Source organism: Carassius auratus, unplaced genomic scaffold (assembly GCF_003368295.1).
Source record: "Carassius auratus strain Wakin unplaced genomic scaffold, ASM336829v1 scaf_tig00216973, whole genome shotgun sequence".
NCBI lineage: Eukaryota > Metazoa > Chordata > Actinopteri > Cypriniformes > Cyprinidae > Carassius > Carassius auratus.
This window is the reverse complement of record NW_020528827.1, coordinates 1-16,249: the sequence shown is the minus strand read 5'-3', so window position 1 is coordinate 16,249 and position 16,249 is coordinate 1. Positions and strand designations below refer to the sequence as shown.

General features: G+C 35.7%; 1 protein-coding gene across 1 annotated transcript; it reads right to left on the bottom strand.

Annotated features, from left to right (window-relative positions):
* Positions 1-11,263: 11,263 nt before the first annotated feature.
* LOC113099572 (protein jagged-2-like) lies at positions 11,264-14,333 on the bottom strand. The gene is made up of 4 exons (XM_026264430.1): positions 14,227-14,333; positions 13,442-13,502; positions 12,272-12,402; positions 11,264-11,388 (listed from the first exon to the last, which is right to left on the bottom strand). The coding sequence occupies exons 1-4, from the start codon at positions 14,258-14,260 to the stop codon at positions 11,264-11,266; spliced, it is 351 nt and encodes a 116-aa protein (XP_026120215.1). The 5' UTR covers positions 14,261-14,333.
* Between the last annotated feature and the right edge of the window lie 1,916 nt (positions 14,334-16,249).

Below are 16,249 nucleotides of genomic sequence, written 5' to 3'. Positions count from 1 at the left end.
ATATACCAGTATGGGTCCACTGTGGTTCTTTTCTTTGTCTGCAGTGGATTTCGTAAATGTTACTGTGAACTGTATAGCAGACTTACATGTTTGTGGATTTTCTGGTACAGTTTTTATAAATAACTTTGTCACCTGCCACGTTTGGATTTTTCTATTAGTTTGTGTTTGCCGACCTTTAGAATGCTTTTAGTACTTGCCTGTAACACTGAATGTTTATCGTCTCTGACTGATTTAACCAGTAATTTATTATATTGTATTAGAATAGAAGCAAGTGAAGCCATAAAACATTTTAAACTCACCAACCAGACGGCAGAAACACAAACAGAACCAAACCGTCCAAAACATCTTCAACAGTTTCAGTCCACGAATCTTATGAAAAGACAAACTCAGCAATAAAATGACAGATAAGCTGATCTGAAGCTGCTCTGTAGTAAAATGAAGTGAACTTTCATCTAAGTGGAAGTGGCCACTTCCTGTATATCCATGATGTACAAGTGTAATTTTCAACGGAAACAAATTGACACATAACATGTGAAATGTGTCTTAGTGTAAGAGTTTCAACTTGTCATGAGCAGTGTTGGGCAGTTACGCGTTATTAATAACGCATTGTAGGATTGGTGGATGCCAACCACTGTAAACACGAAGATGCACTGTGGGCGTGTTTCTGTTTATTCAAGTAAGTGCGGCAGTCATTGCGAGTCAAGGCGAGAGCAACACGAGTTTCTCAAAGTGGAAATATGCTCATTATTTCACTTTAGTTGATCATAAAGACGAAAACCTTTTATACAAATGTAAGCTGTGTCTTTCTGGTTCGAATGTTCTATCCTAGCCCACAAATTTCCAATCCGTGCGCTCAGATTTTGTAAACCGTACCCTCGGTTTTTAAATCTGTACCCACAAATTCATAATCTGCGCGCACACTTTCACAATCTGTTCCCATGGATTTGTAAACTGTAGCCTACTCACGAATTCATGCAGCAAGCTCCTACGTGTTAACATACAGTTTTAATGAATATTATTATATATATAATTCAGATTGCTTTCATTTATTTATTTCAAAATGTTTTGTGTATGTTGTCCATTGTTGATAATTTTCATACTTAAGCTGTGAAAGGAAAATTTTTAAGGGCTCTACACAACAGCTTTTATGATAAAGAAGCCACTTTAGTTTTTGAATCAGAATATATTATTCAGGTGTTTTGATATTTATTTCAGAGTTCGGAGCAGGTTCGCTAATCATTTGAGTCAGTTTGGGAGTTCGGATCGGGATCGCGAATCATTTGAATCAGTTCGGGAGTTCGTAGCGGGTTTGCGAATCATTTGAGTCAGTTTGGCAGTTGGGAGCGTGAATCATTTGAGTCATCTCGGGAGTTCGTAGCGGGTTCGCGAATCATTTGAGTCAGTTCGGCAGTTCAAAGCGGGTTCGCGAATCAGTCAGTTTGGGAGTTCGGAGCGTGAATCATTTGAGTCAGTCTGGGAGTTCGGAGCGGCTTCACTGATGATTTGAATCAGTTCGAGAGTTCGTAGCGGGTTCGCGAATCATTTGAGTCAGTTCGGGAGTTCGTAGCAGGTTCGCGAAACGTTTGAGTCATTTCGGGAGTTCGGAGCTGGTTCGCGAATCATTTGAGTCAGTTTGGAGTACGCGAATCATAGCTGGATATGGATAGGCATTTTTAACTAATTTCTAATTAAGTTTTCGACGCGTGTTTAGGTGTGATATGTGAACTAGTATTTTTTGTTTTGATGTGCCTTTTTACAGTATCAAGTATATTCAAAAACTAAACAAATCATGCCTAAAAAGTGCATGCATCTACAGTAGGCTATAATGTAAAGTTACATCCCTTACGAAAATTAACCATGGTTTTACTACAAATAAAACCAAAAAAACATGGTTACTGTAGTTAAACCATGGTAACCACAAATTAACCATGGTTTTGCTATATTAACCATAGTTTAACCATGGTATTTGTAGTAAATCTGTGGTTTTACAAATGGCAGTCAATACGCCAAAAAACGTTATTTTTCGTAAGGGATGATGAAGTCATACTAGTGTGCGTGTGCATTTTGAGTACGTTCTTTCACTGCATTTTCGGTGTATTCAAATGCATTTAGGAATGCATGTGAATGATCACAAAATTCAAGATATGGGGGTTAGAAAATATATATATTCATATAATTTTATGTAGTTAATCAATATCACACGAAGAGTGCTATATCAGTTTTTCTCCAGAAATCAGCATGATTAAAATTTGATATTAAGTTACTACAAACAATAATTTAATTACAAATACAAAATGTTACAGAATAATGTAATATATGAATGAATGAATAATAGGCTAAAGAACCTTTGAGCCAAAAGGGTTCTTTCTTGTCCTTATAGAACCTTTTTAGCATAAAAGGTTCTTTGGAGTTGAGTAAAGAACCCTATGGTTCTATATAGAACCCCAATGAAACCCTTTTTTCTAAGAGTGTTGTCATGAGATCCTGGGAGAGTTTGACTCTACTCTCTCCTGTAACTGTTTTCTTTTCTTATCAAATATCTGGATTGTTTAAGAGTTTCTAATGGCTTTGAGGAGCAGGAACTGATCAGCTGCTAGAACTGTGTGTAGAAAAGTGTTTTCTGATATCTTCAAATGATTAATATTCAGCAGCTACGGATTACGACGATGAAGTGACATGCTAAATGCTTACTTTGTTCAAACACTGCATTAGTCCTTATAGCTTTTTTGGAGTATATGAGGATCATGAAAAACCTCTCCAGTGGCCCCGGCCCCTGGGAGAAAACCATTGCTCTAAATGCTTACTCTGCTAACAAGTGAACATCGCATTAGTGAGACAAAAACAACATGACACTGCTACAGTTTCTCACTCACTTCAGTCAAGCTGCCAAAGACTGTGAAATAAAGTTTCGAGCAAATGCTTGTTTGCTAATGCTAATTTGATACTTCTTTAGATTTACTGCAGTAAAATAAATAAATGAATCCAACTGAAACTCAGTCAGTTTTATAGTCTGTAATTCAGAATCTCCAGCATGTTTCATGGTGGTGTTTGTGATGGTCAGTTTGTTTGTCCAGCTTCAGTCTGTCTCTGAATCTCCTGTCAAGAACATCATTTACAGAGAATCTGTTGGTCTGTTTAATGATTTCAGCTATTAAAGTGTTTTCAGTTGCAAACTTCTACTGAATCACATCATAGTCCATTTTATCAGTAAGACCAGTGTTTAAAGTTATGGAATTTCCTTCCTTCACTAACACTGAATTCAGAACTGTAACACCAAACAGAAAGAGGGTTAACAAAAATGGTTATTTGGTTTAGTAAAGTAGATAGTTTGAAGTGTAAATTTGAAATGAATATCATCATACACCAACAGAAGCAAAATGGAGTTTGAATTATCAGTTGTATATTTGTGTTAAATAAATAAATATATATATATATATATATATATATATATATATATATATATATATATATATATATATAATTATTCATATTTTAAATTAAAGGAAGCAATCAAAAACAACAAAAGAGCAATGATATATACGTTTTATAAGTCTCAGTTAGCTTAATGCAGTACATGTAGCAAGGTTTATTATTATTATTATTATTATTATTATTATTATTATTATTATTATTATTATATTTTGATTTTATGTTGTGAAGCATGTTTAGAAATAGATATAGAGTTCACCTGGGAAAAAAAAGGACTGGATTGGTTGGCACGAAGCAAATAAAATAGTTTAGTATTCCCTATAATCACGTAAATATAATGAAATATTGCGTTATAAAAAGTTTATTTGATATTAGCATAAAATATATGTTACCACGGACATAAGGTTATGTTTATTTTCATGTTATGGCCATTTGATCCTGATAAAATCAGCCGTAGACATGTAGAAACTTGGCCGATACAGCTTTAACATGCTGCGCGCGCTCCCGCGGAAATGTTGTTTACAACCAAACAAAATAAACAAACAAACAGAAAATCTTTGAACAACGTTTCCTAAGAGACGAATCCTGGTCAGTCGTATGAGGGAATCAGAAACAGAGACAGGATGGAGACATTTGTGAAATCCGGATCATATTTATTAAACTTACAACTGTACAGAGATATGAAGAAGACTTTCAGAATAGTTCTGTTTTTACTACTCTTCAATGGTAAGAGCTTGATAACTATTTGTTTTAACATTCTCGGTTTCACCTTAGGCTAAACATTAACAATATAACAATAAATCAACTATTGCATGATTGTTAAATTCTAATTTAATATATTTTAAATTAATATTAAATATGACAGACTGAACTAAAGTGTATTTTTTTCACCCACTTAAGCTAGAACGTAGATACATTTTATTTGTATTTGTATAATCATTAATAGTGCAGAAATGGCTAATACTAAACATGAAAAAGCTTTTCTCCACATGCACGGTTTAACTGAATTCTCGGATCCGTTCTGAATAGTAACGGAGCGATTTACGACTCTTTTATTATTTTAAAGCTCCGTGGATTCAGCCTCGACAGCGGGTTTAACAATTGTTGGCTCGTGATTTTTTTATTTTTATTTTATTTTATTTATGACGGTACTCGAAATAGACTCATGATAACTGGTTTATTTATTTAGAAACAGAAGCAGCTCACTGATTTTTCAACATAAAAAAAAAAATGTCGCAAACTATTTAAACTTTATATTTTGCTGTACTTGGCTGAATACTTAATTTAGGCTATTAAATTATCAAGTAGATCAGGAACTCAGATTTCCTAAAATGGAATGTGCAAAGGATAATAGCCCAGGTTTGCATTCATAACGTTCTTAAATAGGTCTAAAAAAAAAGAAAAAAAAGAAAGAAAGTCTTACATTTTACTTTTTGAAAAATGCAAAAACAACCTTGTAAACTAAATAACTGAAGAACTTCGAAAGTATTTTTTTTAAAGAATTTATAAACAGTACAAAACAGGCACAAAAGCCAAAGCTCCAAGAGATGAATGTGGTAAAAAAAAACAAAAAAAAAAAAAAACAAAAAAAACAACATTTACAAGACGCCAAATACAGATTCATAATATGTAACAATAGAATTCCTTGAAACTATCATTTTCGATTTTGGAATTTTCATTAAAAACTATTTGAGCAAAACCTCTGACGTTCTTTAAAAAGACAACATCAGAAGGTATTTTATTTCCTCGATTAGAGTTGAAAGATGTTTCCCTGACATAACGTGACTGTAAGGGATGCAGAGCCAGTCTGGGAAGATGGTTTAATATTGGGATTAGTAAAGGTCATTTATTTGAATATAAAGTTTAAATCTGTAACATTTATGAAGACTAGCTCAGTTTATTGGAAAATGTTAATGAGTAGCTTTGATTTCTGTCTTTGTAAGATGATAACACCATTTAAAAAGTAAGGAGGTCATATGTCAGAATTATAATTATGATTGTTTTGAAACATTATATTTCTAGAGCTTAAGCATTTTGATCATATTTCAATACACCTTAAATCTAGGTTAAGTTTCGGATGGCAAACATTAACACAGATTGTGAGAACCAAAGCTTATACCACATAAATATACATTTATACAGGATTCAGCCCTCAGTTTCAGTTTTATTTTGTATTTGGTGTGTGTTTCACTTGCTGTTTTGATCTTGTTTAATAAAATACCTGCTGAAGGTTTTATCTGATATGTCTTTGTGAGCAAATACCTGACACATAGGACATAAGTATGATATAAGAACTGTTTGTATTTGTTCCCCAGATGCATTTGGTGCCGAGACACACACAGTCAAAGTAGTTTCATTTAAAGAGGGGGAAAATCTTGCTCTGCGTACTGGGGAGACTGAAATACAGAGAAATGATAAAATACTGTGGATGTTTGGAGATGAGCGTAAACTCTTAGCTGAAATCTATATGAAGAACAATATCTTAGAAACATATAACACTGATGACAGGAGATTTGGTGACAATCTGGAGCTGGACAGATATACAGGATCTATCATTTTCAGAGACACCAAATCCACACACTCTGGAGTTTATCATCTGAAGATTATAAAAAAATTGTCACCATTTACAAGAGATTCCAGGTCAATGTCAACAGTGGTGAGTAAATATTTGACATTAATATATATTTTATTTTATGCAATATTATATACAGTATATATATAATAGTGTTACTATACAACAATGTAAAAAAAAAAAAAACACCAAGAAATTGTGCCAGTTTTATTGGGGAGGATGTTTTTTTTTACTATTCCAGAGCAAATTTTCTCAATTTACCAATTTTATATTGTAAAATGTAGTAAATTAAGTTAAAAATCAACATTTGAAATGTTGTTATACAAGAACAAATAAGGGAAGTTTTTAATAACAAATACTACAGATTTTTCTTATAGAAGTCATATTGCATCTTTTCAATTAAATGTTGACCTACTACCAAAATTTGATTGTGGATGAACTGCACCCTTTCTGATTTAGTTCCTGAGCTGTACAGCTTTTCCACAAAGTACACAGGACAAATAGTGATGATAGACATGAACCTTTTCAAAACTTTGAATCAAATGAACAAGTTGCTTCGCAAAATTATTTACGATTTAATTGTGTTTGAAACACGGTGGTCGTCTGCTGGTCGAAACTGTGTAAAAACAACAAACTCCCACCAAAACATGCATAAAACACTTTTCACAAACAAGTGTTTATATCTTTGACAATTAATTTTCATTATAATTTTCGTCAACAATTTTTTTTTCACAGACATAGAACAGACGATGATGAACTAAAACTCGTTTTGAATGAAAGAAACTATATGACAGAAATCTATTGACATTTTCGTCAACGAATAAAGACGAGACTAAAATGCTAGCGAACAACAATTTGGGAAGAAATTCATTCAGAACGAATCTGCTGCATGGTTGTGAACTTAGATGAGTACATATAAACCGGTGAGACGTAAGCTAACATACACTTGCTGCACGTCTCATAACACATACAAAAATGTTGATATCTGGGAGTAAGAGAAAAGCAGGCATATGGATAAACGCAAGATGATGCAAAAGAGAACTCAATTTGAACAAGGAGATGTTCTTGTTCTTTATGAGAAGTGGTTTTATTTAATTTTAGGATAAAGGTGTGTCGTGTGTTACCACAGTTGAATAGGCATCTATGATAAAACCTTAAAGGGGGGGTGAAATGCTATTTCATGCATACTGAGTTTTTTACACTGTTAAAGAGTTGGATTCCCATGCTAAACATGGACAAAGTTTCAAAAATTAAGTTGTACGTTTGAAGGAGTATTTCTGTTCCAAAAACACTACTTCCGGTTTGTCACAAGTTTCGGAAAGTTTTTTTCGAGTATGGCTCTGTGTGACGTTAGATGGAGCGGAATTTCCTTATATGGGTCCTGAGGGCGCTTCTCCCGGAAGAGCGCGCGCTCCCGTATAGCAGAGCACTGAGAGCACAACAGACTTCACTGATCAGAGCGAGAGCGTCGCGAAATGTCACAAAAGAAGTGTATTTTTAGTTGCCAGGGCAAGACAACCCTTCACAGATTACCAAAAAAAAAAAACAGCATTAAGGGACCAGTGGATGGAGTTTATTTTTACAGAGCATCAACGGAGTTGTGCAAGTGTTTGTGTTTGTTCCCTGCATTTCGAAGATGCTTGTTTTACAAACAAGGTCCAGTTTGACGCAGGATTTGGACATCGTTTATTTCTTAAGGATGATGCAGTCCCAACGAAAAAGGGTCACGATTGTGTGTTGGAACTACAGGCGGTGAGTAAAACTGCTTCAAATATCTCTGCCTCCTTGTTAGTGCGTCTGCCTCCCATCGGAGACTCGGGTTCGAGCCCCGCTCGGAGCGAGTCGTTACTGCTGCTGCTCTCGTTCAGTTTCAGCCTTCACAGCTGTCACAGCTTCCACATGCTCTCAACGCAAAAGCCTACTGGTGCTCGTGATTCTTTAGCTCCGCCCACACGTCACGCCTCCAGCCGCTCGTGTTTTTCCAGGAAAAATCAGTACAGACTATCTTTCTCTTATGAATATAATAAAACTAAAGACTTTTTGGAGTTATGAAGGATGCAGTACTACTCTATAGGTACTCAAGATTAACAGGAGATTGAGTGAAAACGAGCATTTCACCCCCCTTTAACATCAAACCTAGTGAATTTGGAAAACCATTTAAAGACTAAAACTAGACAAAAAAATAATAATGATAATCAGACTGTTGCATTGACTGTGCGACTCAAGCATTTTTTCGGTCAACCATAGCAAACTATTTAAATTCGACATGTCACTTACATAGCCATACATGCTGTCTGTACTGTACCACCCACATACTTCTACCATTATTATTTGTTATGCTCTTTTTGTTTGATTTTAGTTCAGTTTTTATTTACTGGAAAAACAATGTGATCTCTAAACTAGTTCCAGGAACTGTATTGTCTATGCAGCAGAAAACACCTATCATTATCTAATCAGAAGACTTCTATGTTTATCATTACCATAGTCCCTTTCACTAGGCTCATCAGTCATTCAATGCTCAATTCATAATTGACTGACATCTTTAACAATGCGTTTGCTGTCATCGAGAAGCAGGTTTTGAGTGTAAACAGAGATTAGCCGAAGCAACTTCCCTTACCCTTTAGAGATTTGTTTTTATTTGCCTAGAGACAAATCTGTCGATGCAGACTGTGCATTGGTTGTCATCCAGTATGACACACAATACAAGACAAAGTCACTGATTCTTTCATCCCCACGCCTTCCATACATCAAACATATTGTGGCAAAATTGAGCTAAATGGTGTAGTCTGATCCCAGCATGAGTCGCACGTTACAAGCATTTGAATATTATACATGACTTTATGGTTTAGGTTTTCTTTAATTTTGATAAAAAGTTCAGTACACATTTCAGACCACTCTTATTGCTGTATTTCAGAAAAGCCAGCTCGCATAAACAGATGGATTGTAAAAACTGGTGAGTAAATATTATGATATACATCAATGCATGAACATGTTACTCCATTTAAAGACTAAGAGGGAAACTAATATAATCAGCCATGCTTTTGTACAATTTATACTATAATCTATGCACTTTTTATCTTTTTCTTTTTTAGTTTTGTCCTTCATGTTTGCAGGACTGATTGGACTCGTACTTATTACATGCTGTTTCTGGTACACGAGATGACTACAAATCATGATTTATCTTGAGAATAGGTTTTTTGTTGAAGTTAAGTGCAAAAGAAAAAAAATTCTCAGAGAAGTTTATATTGAGAGGACTTTATAAATCACTTGTCCACAGATATAATTGGTTTGATATTTATTTCTAATCAAGTTGACTTCTGTGCACAAGTGTCCAAGTATGTTGTAGAGCCACTATCTTTTACCCATCAAACCACAGCTTCATTAAAACTACAAATGTTAACACAATTTGAAGATTTATTTAAAAAACATGACTTTATAACAGAATTGTCCATTTGACTCTTTCAAAAGACTAGATAAAGACCCGCCTTTTTGGCCATTTTTGATTATCCAGGAGTGATGCACAATGACACGCTGCCAAGATGACTCAGCCCACTTTCGCCTACAAAAACACTCTTTGGAAACCTATGGGTGATGTCACACCACTTCCATGTTTATATACAGTCTATGAGCTATACCATATTTTAATGTGAGTAACTTTTTTCTCATTGCAGTTTGGCTTTATGAGGTAAATGAGAAATCTTAAATTTTGTTTATATTGATATAAGGCTATAATATAGCACAATCAGTCCTTTTATGAAAAAGTAAATATTACATCCACAACTTTTGTTTTCTGACTTGAAACTGCTTTAATCAAATGTGTCAAAGATGTCTAAGTCTTATTAGGACCGATATTACCTTCCAGTTCAAAATTGCTTGTAAAATAATGTTTTATTTCAAAATTTGTTTTCAATATTTATTTTTATTCTTCATTCATATTCATTATTTGTGTGTTTATATTATCATATTATTTTAGCTTTAGATTTTTTACTAAAATTTTACCTTCACAACAAATATAAAAAATATTTCCATAATTCCATTATTTGTGAAAACCATGCAACAATTTTTTGGTTATTAACATTCTGCAAAAATAACTTTTTATGTTCCACAGAATAAATATATGATGTTCTCATTAACAAGGTTCGGGAGGAGCACGTCAGATACTTAGCCTAATCAACACAGGTGGACCACAATCTAGTAATCAATCCCACAGTATAAATATCGCTGACTTACCTCTATCCATTGACGGTTAATCAGCAAGGCTTACTCGTCCGATGCCGTGTGCTCCCATCGTACGTCAGAGAGATCCCACCAGCTACATCCTTAACTTCCTCTTTTACAGTCGTCGACACTTACCTATCTGGTGCCGCGAGTATAGAGCTCCCACCAGATGCGGCGGACACTTTCTACTCTACAGCCAGCAAGGCTACCCGTTCGATGCGTGTGCTCCCTTCGGACGTCGGCGAGAGTCTCCAGGCTAGGTAAACCTTACCTTTTCTTCCTACGGCCGGCGAGACTTACCCATTTGATGCATGTGCTCCCATCGAATGCCACCGAGAGCCTCCCGGGCCACACAACTTAACTTTCCAGAGAGGTTTACCCATTCGATGCCGCGAGTGGGAAGCTCCCATCGAATGTCGGCGAGAACCTCCCGGCCAGACTACCTTTCCTTTCTCCTTACAGCCGCAAGCTGTCATTTCACCATGCACTATCCAGATCCCGCGGGAGGCCGGCGAAAACCTCCTTTTCAATTTCTACGGTCGTCGAGGCTTTCTCATCCGATATTGCGAGTACAAGCTCCCATCAGACGTCGGCGAGAGCCCCACGGCCACCCAAACTTACCTCTTCAATCCTACGGCCTGCGATGCTGATGCAGCTGATACAGTAAGCACGAAGATCCTGTTGGATGCTGGTGAGAGCCTCCTGACAAAACTACTTTACCTTTCATCGGAGAGGCTTACCCCATTCGATGCCATGAGTAAAAGCTTCCCGTTGAACATCGGCGACAGCCTCCTGGCTAGACAACCATTACTTTCCAATCTTATGGTCGGAGAGACTTACCCATTCGATCGTGTAAGGCCCCGTCGAATGTCGGCTAGAGTCTCCCGGCCACATGACTTTACCCTTTTCCATTTGACTATTAGCGAGGCTTAAACCACCCCGACGCCACGATCTCAACCTCCCATCAAATACTGTCCAAAAAAAACCTCACTTCTTTTCCCCCACCTGGCGAGGCTTACCCGTTCTATGTTTTGAGTTGATACCTCATCGGATGCAGCGAGAGCCTCCAGCACGGGTTTTTTTTCCTCTCCCCTCGGCGAGGCTTTCTCTCGTATTCAGACACGTGCCTCCATTTACACAGGGCTTGTGTGTGCCGCAGTAATTTAAATCTGTAAAGAAACACATACATAAACAATACACAATCAATCTTTTCCAGCATGAAAGAATACTGCAGAAAAAGCAGCAACACTCCACTAAGAGCAGAAAAATGTGTGTGGATGTCAATGAATGCTTAAAGTGAGAGGGAACAGACCTGCAAGACAGAACTGAATTCATTTACTATCTTAACAAAACATTTTGAGCTAAGTAAAACTTTTCAGTTCATAACACAAGGAATCTCCTACAAAAGGGTCCTTTTTTTTTGGATAAACTGCTGTTCAAAAGTTTGGGTTGAGTAAGATTTATGCAAATCAATGTTGCCTTTATTTGATCAAATATAAAGTAAAAAACAGAATATTGTGAAATATTATTACAATTGAAAATAATTTATTTTATTTAATACATTTCAAATGTATTTTATTCCTGTCACGGTAAAGCTATTTATATAGATTATATTTTTTTACTACATTGTGAACAGCATATGTGCATTACTACAGATTATCTTTTTTATGTTCTTATAACTCTTACAGTTTTTATAAATTTAATTACACAATATTCTACGTAAAATGCATCTATACTTGTTATTGTGTACATTGGATGCCCATTTTCCACAAGTTTCTACAATTTTTAGTGCATTCATGAAATGTCTGTAACACATTTTAGTAACAATTCCTCAGTGGTTGTGTAAAACACGTTGGATCCCATATATGTCCCCATACTGTATATGGCTTGGAGATGGTCTTATTTAAATTGCTATCTATGTAGAACTGCGTGTTTCTTTTCAGCATTTTTGAGCTGGCATACACATCAGTAACCGAACTAAATGCAAAAAAGCTAAAAAAAAAAACAATGTTAATGAAAATGTTATTATTTAAAAAAGGCAATTAAACCAACCTTTGTCACACAGAAGTCCTCCCCAGTTCTTCTCACAGGTGCAGGTCCAGGGTTTCATGCAGGTGCCATGCACACAGCCCGGGTATGGCAAACACTCATCGCAGAGGAGGCCCTGCCAGCCGTACTTACACCTACGAAACCCCAAACAGAGCATGAGCTGGAGTGTGTGTGTGTGTTCTGCACAAGCCTCCCTGAACTGAATCTATACCACTGAACACATTTATCAAACAGCAGTTACACCTATTACATCATGTCAGCTTAGCATGATTTTCTATTTTCCTTTTATTTACACATTTGAAAAGTTTTCCATTCACACAGACGTATTAGCAATTCTGATAGTGTCACACATTGCACATGTACATTACACCAGTAACTTTAAGAATAAGAGAGGGAAGTCTGAGTATCACAAAGACAGGAGTGTAAACTTCTTTCCAGTAGCAGACACGGGTCATGACCCCTGTCTCTTTTCTAATCTTAGACAGCGATGAATTCCAGACAGATCTGGTGTCAAAGTCACTTCCACCTCACATACTTTAAAAAGATGTTGAATTAGCACAGAGGAAAAGAAACATGACTCAGGCACACAAAACAGGATGGTGACAACGCAAACTTTCAGTATCCATGTACCGTATACCCAGATGGCCACTTTACAATGTTAACTATATCAAAAAGTACACTTTTACTTTACCATTTCAAACATTATTTCTTACTGATTAAACACCCAAGTGATCATTTAAAAAATTGTGTCTAATAATATTTTTTTTTAAATTTTGATTTGAAGTTGATAACTGGCCAAATTAAACAAGCAAATGTGAAGATATCATGTGAGGTCATATGTCTTTAATTAGAAACAGTATCATAGACTTGTGAAATGTTTAATGCTTTCATTTTTCTATATTTAAAAAAATATCCAGTATATATATACACTGCAGAGTATTCAGTAATAAACAAGTATTCCATTCTGAAAATAGACATTCATGAGGGAGGCGGAGATAATTTTATCAAATAATCCCGTCAGTTGTCTGCTCAGTCATTCAAGACTATTTAAAGCTGCTGTGCATGCAGAAATGTTGTGTGCGAAACACATTTTACTCTAACGACAGACTCATTCATTCTCATTGGATGTATACCTGAGAATAGAGAGAGAGAGAGATATCAACTAACACTTACACACATTCTCCTGGAGTGTCACAGCTTCCGTGAAGCTCACTGCAGCCTTGCTTACAGATAGCTGAAAAACAAAGAAATTACGAATGAGCTTTATTATTTTCCTTTGCTGTCCTTTGATTTAAACATGTACATTATATTTTCCTCCTAAATTTATGTTGCTGCTCTTGTTGCGACCAACATGATTATTATTATTACATTAACTAGAAATAGATTTTTGAAATTTCGTGAATCGATACAAATCGCTAGAAGACTGAATCACGATTCATATGTGAATCGATTTCCTCCCCACGATAGAGATTTTGCTATAAAGTTTTGTGTGTCATGGATACTGTGTTTAACATACATAAAAGATTATGTTGCTTCGGAAATTTGTACTTATATTATTAGGCTAGTATTAGTTTTTTGCTGCAGTGATTAATAATGAATCAAATATAGATCAATAATTGCAATATTTCACTACAACTTTATTGTAACAGCATTAATCAAGAATTAAATGTATTGCCCAACCATTAAGATGTCATTTTAACAGATAAAGAATCTGTAGTTTTTGCAGGACAAAAGTTTATGTAAAGCATAACATAAAACAACTTATAACTTATAGTCCGCATGAAACGGAAGATGATCATTATCTTTTCTTCCCTTTGTGATTATCTTTCTTCCCTGTATAGCAAGTAAAATGGGTTTTTAACCTAGAAAAAAATGTTAGGGTGGGATTGATTGGATCGTTAGATCATTGTAATTGCTAATTGCTGCAATCTCATGTGAGGGGTTAGCAACTTGCATACCTTTTTTGCAGTCTTGCCCAGTCCAGCCCTCCATGCACTGCTGATTGCCGAACTGGTCGCATGTGTAATGGCCAAAGTAATCATCTCGGGGGCGACACTGTTTGTTGCACTTGTTTGCCCGTAGTAAATGCGGGTCACAGCGCACACGCACACTGTACTGGATGCTGCGCTGTTCGGCCCTTCTGCTGAATGAGCTGTCGTCGTCTCCTCTCGGGGTTCATTTCTCCACGATTAACACTCCTCTCAATCAACAGATCATCACCGTATGAGAGAGACAAAAAACATTCATAATATATATATATATATTAATATATATTATATATATAATATATAATATATATATATATATATAATATATATATATTAATAATATATATATAGTTGTGTGTGTGTGTGTGTGTGTTATGAAGCATGGCATGTCTTCCTGCTTCAGTGGAACACACACTTGTCTCAGACTACTTGGGAGCCAGTGAGGAAATAATACAATCAGGAACAGACCAGGAAGAACAACCCCCCCCCACCCCCACCCCCAAGTGCGAGAGAACACAACATCAACAATGATTCATATCTAATCTGTGCCGTTCATGAAGGTGGGTGTTGGCTTGAGATTCTCACATTGCAGCACTTTCCATTCCCAAAAAAAATTCACACCTTTTTAAATTAGCAAAATCATCCTCTAGGGATATGATAGGGATATGGCTGAATGAGGGGTGACATGATCATCTGAGGCCCAATCACTGAGGCCATTTGCATATTAACCAAAATGAGCAGTATCATTTACACTAATTTGTCTACAACAATAAAAATAAATCACTTAAATGCTAAAGTTAATTTAGGCATTAAACTGTACATTTTAACTGTTCAATAAATTATGTGAATGGATACATAAATATGGACACACACACACACAAAACACACACACATACATACAGTACAGTGTGTGTGTGTTGTGTGTGTGTGTGTGTGTGTATATATATATATATATATAATATATATATATATAATATATATATATATATATAATATATTAATCACTGTTCTATCACTGTTTGTAGTGATCAAAATATTTAGTGACTACTGTTTATATTGCTGCAAAAATTTATAAAAGTTTTAAGCAGTAATACATTAAAATAAAAATAGTCATTATATTAGTTATATTAAATTATCACATTTAATTAAGCAATACATACATACATAAACATAAACTCCCATAAACTTCCATTTAAATGCAGAAAATATATTAAAAAACTGTAATTAAAAAAAAGGTCAGATAGCCAATTTGAGGATGTTTTATAGATATGGCAGTGGTATTTCTGACAGGTTGTTATTTGACCGCTAGCCAAGGTGCTCCATAAAATCGCCCTTGTGCATGTTCTTCACAAATCTTCCCCCAGCCGAAATCACCCCGCTCACCCCATCTCAGTCCACTTGCTCTCTTCCTTAAATGGACACACGATTCCAGAAGTGGAACAAAAGCTTTGACATACTTTCCTACTTTCCGACTAAAAAAAGGAATTCGACACGCTCTTTCATATCAAATGTGCCCTCCCCCTTTTCACTGTCCTCTCTTCCCCCTCACTCTCCCCCACTTATAAATATAAAAAATCTAGTACTCATCTCCTAATTCATCTACAGCAAATTAGTTACAAAATACACACAATCACTCCCTCTCTATGAGCCGAAGGAGACACTTGGAGACTGTTACTGGGTAGAGTCACAGTAGCGTTTGTGTGTGTGTGGTGTGTGTGGAGAGAGAGAGAGAGAGACCCTGATGATATAGCCAGCTAAAGAACACAGTCACACACGTAAGAGCACAAACTATAAAAAGGTAAGCAAATGAATAGCTCTAACCGAGTCGGAAACGTACAGTAATCAGCCATTACTAGAACACTAGAACTTCAGCCTTGATTAAGAGGCTCTCTTTAACTCATAACAACAGCTTTAGAAAAATAACTGCGGTTACCGGTTAGCCTTAAAAAAAAACATCTTTTCTTATTTTTCTTTTCTTTCCTCTTATTTTATT